Genomic DNA, 7,320 nt, shown 5'->3' with positions numbered 1-7,320 from the left:
TGTTTCTGAACTGCATCAAGCTGTGAGCAATCAGGCAGCGCAAGTCTCAAGGTAAGCACTTGTTTCAAAAACTGTAATTAGAATTATTTTAAAAGGATTAATTACACTTTTTGGAATGAATAATGAGTCTCAGAGACATGTTGTAGCTTTCCTTGACGTATAATTAAATCAAAATGGCAGGTCAAGTGAAATAACTGGTTGGCTTATGAAACACATTCCTACATATTTAAATAAATACCAAATGTGGTATTAAATCAACTAGCGACAATATTTTGAAATTGATATTGAAAATCTTTAGAAATTTTTTCAATAAATTGTGCAAATATTATGTGGAAAACGCAGATGGACACGATAGGTATAGGCATGCATAATGAATACCATACATACATAAATATATGAACATATAAAGTATTATAAATAATATATACATACAGTGCATTTTCCTTTCCTTGTCTGCATTTTATATAAGGTCATTTTTCTTTGATACCTGCTGAAATCCATCACATTATAACAATAAAAAGCTCTCATCACACAATTTTATGTAATTTGAGAACGAAATCCAGTCATTTGTGTTAAATGACACATCATCTAATTTAAAGGCTGATTTCACCCCGTGAATTCAGTTCAATAAGCTTGATTGTAACCATTGTTTAAAGAGAATAAAATTAATGTCTGTATTCTATACATTGTTCAGGGTGACTGGGGACAAACACCTGTGAGAGGGAGGGAGGACTGAGGCCCATAACCCAGCATGTGATGTGCTGAACGGCGAGAGGCGGGGACGCAGACAGGTCCCTCATGGGGAACACTCCAGCCTGTACTAGAAACAGTAATCCCGTTACTGACACCAACCAACGGGACTCAGTGTCAACGACGCGCATCGCTATTGGACGCAGTGAGGGTTGGACTCGTGCACCCCGCCGACTGTTATCCAAACGCAGGGAGCGCGTGTGGCCAGTCGCTCCTCGGTGCGCGCTGGATATGGATCAGGACGCAGCGCGCCTCCCCGCCGTCTGCCGCGGACAGGCTGCTCGTCGCGGCGCATAAAAGGTGTCCAGATGAACCGCCGCCCTCCCGGCTCCTCCGGCGTGCAATGGCTTAACAGGAGAGACATGAGTGTCCGGACGGATGACACCATCACCTTGTGCCAAAGGGCTCTCCAAATCGTTACGGAACTTTGTCTCACGGGGCACGTCGACCGGGAGAAATGTTCGGATATTTTCCCCCTGGAGAGCAACATACTAGGTAAAGGACATGCAGGTAAATGGAATAAAGTCACTATTTTCTTCCCACCTTTTCAATTGATCACTTTCCTCTGTTCTTCCGAGTTAGTTGCAGGTTTTGGAGAGAAAGGGAGAAACTAATCTCAAACTCGAAACGAGTTCAAACTTTACTTGGTTTGATTTGTTTTTATCGGGTCGAGCAGTTCTGAGAGTGTTCATCTACCTGTTACGCATCTTGCAGCAGCAGCTCAGTGCGCACTGATGAAATAGCAACAGGTGATCAAACAGACTGAGGGGAAATGATCTGTTTTTCTTTCACCACGCTGCTCCGTTTCACTTTGCAGTCTGGTTTATTGACCCGTTTTAAGGAGCTGCATGTATGAGCTGAATTAAGCTTCTTTGCATATCCAGTCTGTGCAAACTTTGCATCTAAACATCAGTAAGAACAGGAATGTCTGCAGCACACAGGAGCTCAGAATGATATCTCTCCTCTTCATGTGATATTCTTGTTGCTGTGGCTCTTTAACTCCAGTTTTATATGACTTTATATTGTCCTGCTGTATCAAACAGGTGCATATGCTGCCCCCTCTTTCTTACAGCTTGCTTTCTCTCCTTTTTTCTCCCTCTCCCTTGCATGTTTGTCTGTCATATTTTGTCCCTCGCCTGCTTCTCCTATCCTGTCTATTTGTCCCCTCTTGCGTCTTCCTCTGTGGGTTAAATGTAGACATCTCTATCAGTCTCCTTGCTGTGGTCGTGGGTTTCTGTGGCCTCGCCCTGTTGGTAGTCTCTCTCTTTGTGTTTTGGAAGCTGTGTTGGCCCATTTGGAGGAGCAAGGCTCTGTCAGCCCACGCTGAAAATGGCCTCCATGTGGGTTTCCCCGAGATGCCTCCACCCAACTCCCCGGCGGTCACGGAGTGTAAAGTGGCGGAGGTGGAAAAGAAGTACCCGCTGGAAGTGAAGGCGAACGGACGGAGCTCTGTCAAGCTCTTGGAGGCGGCCATGAAGATCAGCCAGACGTCTCCGGACATCCCTGCCGAGGTGCAAACAGCCCTGAGGGAGAAGCTCAGCCAGCAGGCTAAAATCCAGAGGCAGACCACTGAGCCAACGTCCTCCTCCAGGTACCCTCACATTAACCAACTGCAGCCAGCCCCCCTCCCCATTTACCCCTGCACTGAGGACATAATGGTGGCTATTTATACACAGCGCATACTGCTGCTTACAATTACTGTAGAATAGTAGCCTTTTCAAGCCCTCTTTGGGGTTTGTTTTACCCACCCCTGCCTCATACATATCTGATGCTCACACAGTGCTGACAGTTCGTGACAGCGTTGCCACTGTGCCCGAGGTGGATTTGGCACGTGTCATGCAGATCATCAGTGACTGGCTGGTGACCTTGAGATGCTGTTGCACATGAAAAATATCTAATTCTGAAGCATGTCTGAAATGTCCTCTTACCGCAGTTTGAACCCTATAATCACTTGTATGTGTGAGTCAAGCTGCTATGGTAACGACGGGAAGCAACCCCAGTAATTAAACAATCAGCTCGTGTTTCTCTTTGTTTTCCAGTACTGTGTTTAAACTAGAACGTCCATAATTAGCATTGCTGTGGGGAGGGAGCTGTCATAGTGGAAGGTTGGTTTCTTGTGAGACACACCAGGCAGCTGTGCTCAGTTTCTTAGAAAAAGTCGTTATTGACACTTGCTTTGGTTTGTCGTTTGGCTCGTTAATTAAATTATACTGCCACCAAGGTCTTTATAAATTACACACCCACCAGTGATGCAGAAAGGCCAGGTTAAAGATTACTACGCCTACTTTCTCAAACCTTCCGCCTACTTTCGTGACATTGATTCTTGACTTAATGTGGCAGCGGTTTCACTGATTATCTTCCTTTGAATGACAAAACGTCCTAAATGCAAACAACATGCAACAGTAGCTCAATTACTGTTTCAGGTCTAATTTTAGCTCAAGTGGTCTAACACGCTATAGAATATTAAAGCTATAACACCAAAGAAAAAGACGGGATGGTCCTGACTTCCTTTTTAAAGCATTTATGACTTGTTGATGGAAATAATGGTCTTCGTAATATTTGTATGAAAACTGATGACCAGCCAGTCAGCCAATTATCTGGGTTCAAATGCAGAATTTTGAAACATACTTTTGAAATACGGCGAAAAACAAAACAAAAACAAGCAAACAAATAAATGTGGCTTGTTTCCACTAACTCCTCTGGAGTGAATAAACTAGTATTCATTATCAAGTGGTACTGTACATGTTTCATGCTGTCAGGAGATGAAGACAAAAGTAGCATAAACCACTAATCAGTTATGCAAGTTCAAAGTTCCCTACATCACTGCTAATATTTGGATGAAAGCCCAGTCGCTGCTGCTTTTCTTTTGTAAAGACCAAGGCTCACTATTTTGAGGGGACACTGTTGCTGCATCCTGGGCTTAGCTCTGCCCAAGACGATTATGATTGGTTTACAGAAATCTGAAACAAGGTTGTTCGGATAGTTTTTTTCCCCTATAGAATGATAATGAAGTGCAGCCACACCACTGTCTACTACAGAATGGCTTGGCTAAGCGAGACCAGGAGAAGACAAACGACGATGTCACTAACCCAACGAGGGCTGAGTTGTGTAGGTTAAAGTTGGATTAAAAGTTGACAACATGCAAATATGACGAGCATTAAAGCAAATTATTAGTGCTAATCTGTGTTCAATGAGTGACTCTGTTGTGGTATTTCAGGCATTGTTTCCCATTTCCTTTACATTTTGTGCTGGCTCTTAGACAATGTCCCACCTCTTTATGTTATGTACAATAGTTGAGTGTAGTATTTAATTGTAGGCTTTGCGTATGGCTTGTGCCATATCATTTGTGTCATGACTGCCAGATCACTGTGATTGTATTACTGTCAGAAAGGAGGAGGGCCAGTTGCTAGGTGACAAGATTGGCGAGTCAATCACAGCAGTGGTTTTCTCAAAAGATGTCAATTTTCCTGAAGTTTGGTTTGCAGCATTCAGGTAATTGGCACTGGGGTTTAAATATGAATGCAGGAGAGGTTTTTTGATATCCAAAAATCACAGAGAGTGGTGGCAAAAGTTTGTCGATTTCATCCATTGTGATTTAATATTGCTGGTGCAATTTTCTGAGCAAAACCAGCTGTTTTTTTGCCAAAACAATGAATTGGATTTGAAGTGTGTCTCCTTTAAGTCTAAAAAAAATCAAGTATGTGATGTCTTGATTTTAAACTACACACATAATAAGCTTCAAAAGGACAATATTGGGGTTGTTACATCAATCACATTGATATCTCTGCCCTTAGAAGTGTTATCACTGCTAAGTGGGATTGAGTCATAGTGGGAGCAACAGCTACTTTAGGCCTCTGGTAATTTGGCACTACAGTATATCAGGGTGAGTATCAGGTTTACTAAAAGTTTATATGCTGCTATACTCGATGTTTGTGCTTTGTCCTGAGGGCTAAAGACCGATGGTGGTTTCTAAGCTGTTCCACCAAACTGTAATGTGAGCTCCACATTATTATGCATGGTTTTTAGATGTAGTTCTCTCCTGACAAACCATTAGCACCCATCACAACAAAGCCACTCATGCGTAACACCAAACACACTCGAGACATTTACCAGATGCCCTCTACCCTTTTCAACAGGCACAATTCATTCCGGCGCCACCTGCCTCGTCAGATGAATGTCACCAGCGTTGACTTTAGCATGGACACAGTGCCTCTCCGCCAGTCTTCTACAGTGAGCATTGGAAGAATAAAACCAGAGCTCTACAAGCAGAAGTCTGTGGACTCAGAGGATGAGGCCAAAGAACCCGTGGAGACTTGTGGAAAGCTGAGCTTCTCGCTTCGTTACGACTACGAGGAGCAGGCTTTGGTGGTGAGAATCCTCAAGGCCTTGGACCTGCCCGCCAAAGACTTCACAGGCACCTCCGACCCCTACGTGAAGATCTACCTGCTACCTGAGAGGAAGAAGAAGTTCCAGACGCGAGTCCACCGCAAGAATTTGAACCCCATGTTTGATGAGACCTTCTCTTTCCCCGTGGTGTACGACGAGCTTTGCAACCGCAAACTGCATTTCAGCGTCTACGACTTTGATCGGTTCACTAGCCACGACATGATTGGCGAGGTGGTGGTGGACAACCTCTTTGAACTCTCTGATCTTTCCAGGGAGGCGGTGGTGTGGAAGGATATCCACGCAGCAACTACGGTGAGTAGGTGTTTACACTAAGACACTGCCAAACCCTCACATACGGGGACAATGCTGCTGTACAAAAAATGTTGCACCAAGCTTCTGTGCTGCCACTGAGATTAAAACAAGTAGTGAATGGAAATGGAAAGGTCTGATCAAGAAGTATTGTCCTGACTGAGTGTTGAGAGCCTGAACTCTTCAATTCTTTTCCACAGAAGTGGCAGGTCGAACACACTGTATAATTCAAATGCTTTGGGAAATGCATTTCATCAGGCAAACACCCACACACATTTTCCAGAAACTGCTGGGTATTCTGCAGACGTAATTATAGCAACATGAGAGTAAAAATATCCAGCATCAGGTACATATGACAACCAATCAATCTCTAATGCAGGTAGACAAACAGAGTACTGCAGGCAGCCTGTCCTCATATGAACTCCTTCCAGAGAAGATGTTAGTAATTTAGACCGAATGCATTTACTTCTGCATTAACACTAATCATAATTTGCTCATTAGCCTGTGCTTTACTGATAAAACAATACATATTATAAACACTAAGCCTTTGTTTTCAGGTCACTGAAGCTTCTGTCGACTAAATAAGTTGTAGAAAAACAACACATTTTTACTTTGCACAGAGATGAACTCAACTGGATTTTGTCTATCAAAAAAATGTTCAAGGTATTTATTTGCCTTCACATGAGAAGGTTGATGTATGTTGCTGTTTACTAAAAGCACAGATATTTAGGGTTGTCAAAGTTTATTATAACAAATGATCACATCAGTGGTTTCAGGCATCTGTTCCTTCATTTGTGGTTTTAAGGCTACTTTCAAAGACTGCAAGGAGATTATTCAAGGCTGATGTTCCTTCAATACTTGGTGCACTGAAGCTCCAAGGACTTGCTACACTATGCCAACACAGCCCTGTCTCCTAAACAATACGTTCCTATACAACTAATCTTTACATCCTGAGAGAAATACATTTTCTGCTGGACTATATTTGTCTCTGATGCATCACAAATACATTTCAAATCAACATGTTTTTGCCATTTACTCGATCAATGTACTGTCAGCCAACCAATCACATATTAGATGGGCTTCAGTTACTGTATGGTATGTGTACGTCTAACAGAGAGCTTTTATGATACATGAAGCATTTCCAAAGGGTTTGACAGTATAGGACTGTAAAATACGAGGTATTTGTTCAACTTTATGTTCGACTATAATTATACACATTACAACATCAGAGACCTGTGCTGCCAACAAGTGTGAAAATGTAGTCTTAGATAAAACCTTGCTCAGCTACAAAGAAAATTGCTGTATTGCTTTCAAGGTTTTCAGTTTTCATGGAGTTTAGTTCTCACATAAAAAAAAACCTGACCTGTTGGTTTCAAAAGCGAGATGTAAAATGTTTAATTTTGCTGCTCTTTGCTGCTCTTTGCAATGAGTCATCACAAAGTTTTCTACCTTGCTAGAACAGGGATGTTTAGGTTTGGAAGCACAGTAATAACAACTATAACTCAGGCTGGATACTGTCTGTAATGAAAGGCCAGAATTAGCACAAGTTTTAGCAAAAGCTACTGAATGAACAACATCAACATTAACTAAGTTAACTTAATTAACTTAACAACCTGTACCTACAACTTTCACGGTGTTGATTAATACTGAAATCATGACTTTTACGCCAGACTTTAATATATTTTCACTTTACTTTCCAGCTTTAATACATGTTAGCACTGTTTTTTCTTTTGATAGCAAATAAAACCCCTGATAAGCTTAGCAAGTAAAGCTTATCAGACAAAATGAAAAGCTGACAGCCGTGGTAGCTGCTCTGTGAAGTTAACATGCTCACAGTGGTGATATTAATATGTTGATTTTTATCAGATACTTAGT

The 7,320-nt window shown here is 42.1% G+C and overlaps 1 protein-coding gene across 1 annotated transcript; it reads left to right on the top strand.

Annotated features, from left to right (window-relative positions):
- The first annotated feature begins 1,058 nt into the window (after positions 1–1,058).
- Positions 1,059–5,469, top strand: LOC103362096 (synaptotagmin-10-like). Its single transcript, XM_008288361.1, has 3 exons — positions 1,059–1,260; positions 1,948–2,341; positions 4,887–5,469. Exons 1-3 carry the CDS (start codon positions 1,059–1,061, stop codon positions 5,467–5,469), a joined length of 1,179 nt encoding a protein of 392 aa, XP_008286583.1.
- The last annotated feature ends 1,851 nt before the right edge of the window (positions 5,470–7,320 follow it).

The sequence above is a fragment of the Stegastes partitus genome, unplaced genomic scaffold (genome assembly GCF_000690725.1).
Source record: "Stegastes partitus isolate 25-593 unplaced genomic scaffold, Stegastes_partitus-1.0.2 Scaffold555, whole genome shotgun sequence".
Classification (NCBI taxonomy): Eukaryota; Metazoa; Chordata; class Actinopteri; family Pomacentridae; genus Stegastes; species Stegastes partitus.
Note: the sequence above shows the minus strand (reverse complement) of the source record. Positions and strands in the feature narration are given on the sequence as shown.

Excerpts from the sequence above, each read along its gene's own strand:
- LOC103362096 (XM_008288361.1), top strand. The coding sequence starts at position 1,059 with ATGAACCGCCGCCCTCCCGGCTCCTCCGGCGTGCAATGGCTTAACAGG. Across the intron at positions 1,261-1,947 it reads ACTAGGTAAAGGACATGCAG|ACATCTCTATCAGTCTCCTT; the intron begins GTAAATGGAATA and ends GGTTAAATGTAG. Across the intron at positions 2,342-4,886 it reads GAGCCAACGTCCTCCTCCAG|GCACAATTCATTCCGGCGCC; the intron begins GTACCCTCACAT and ends CCTTTTCAACAG.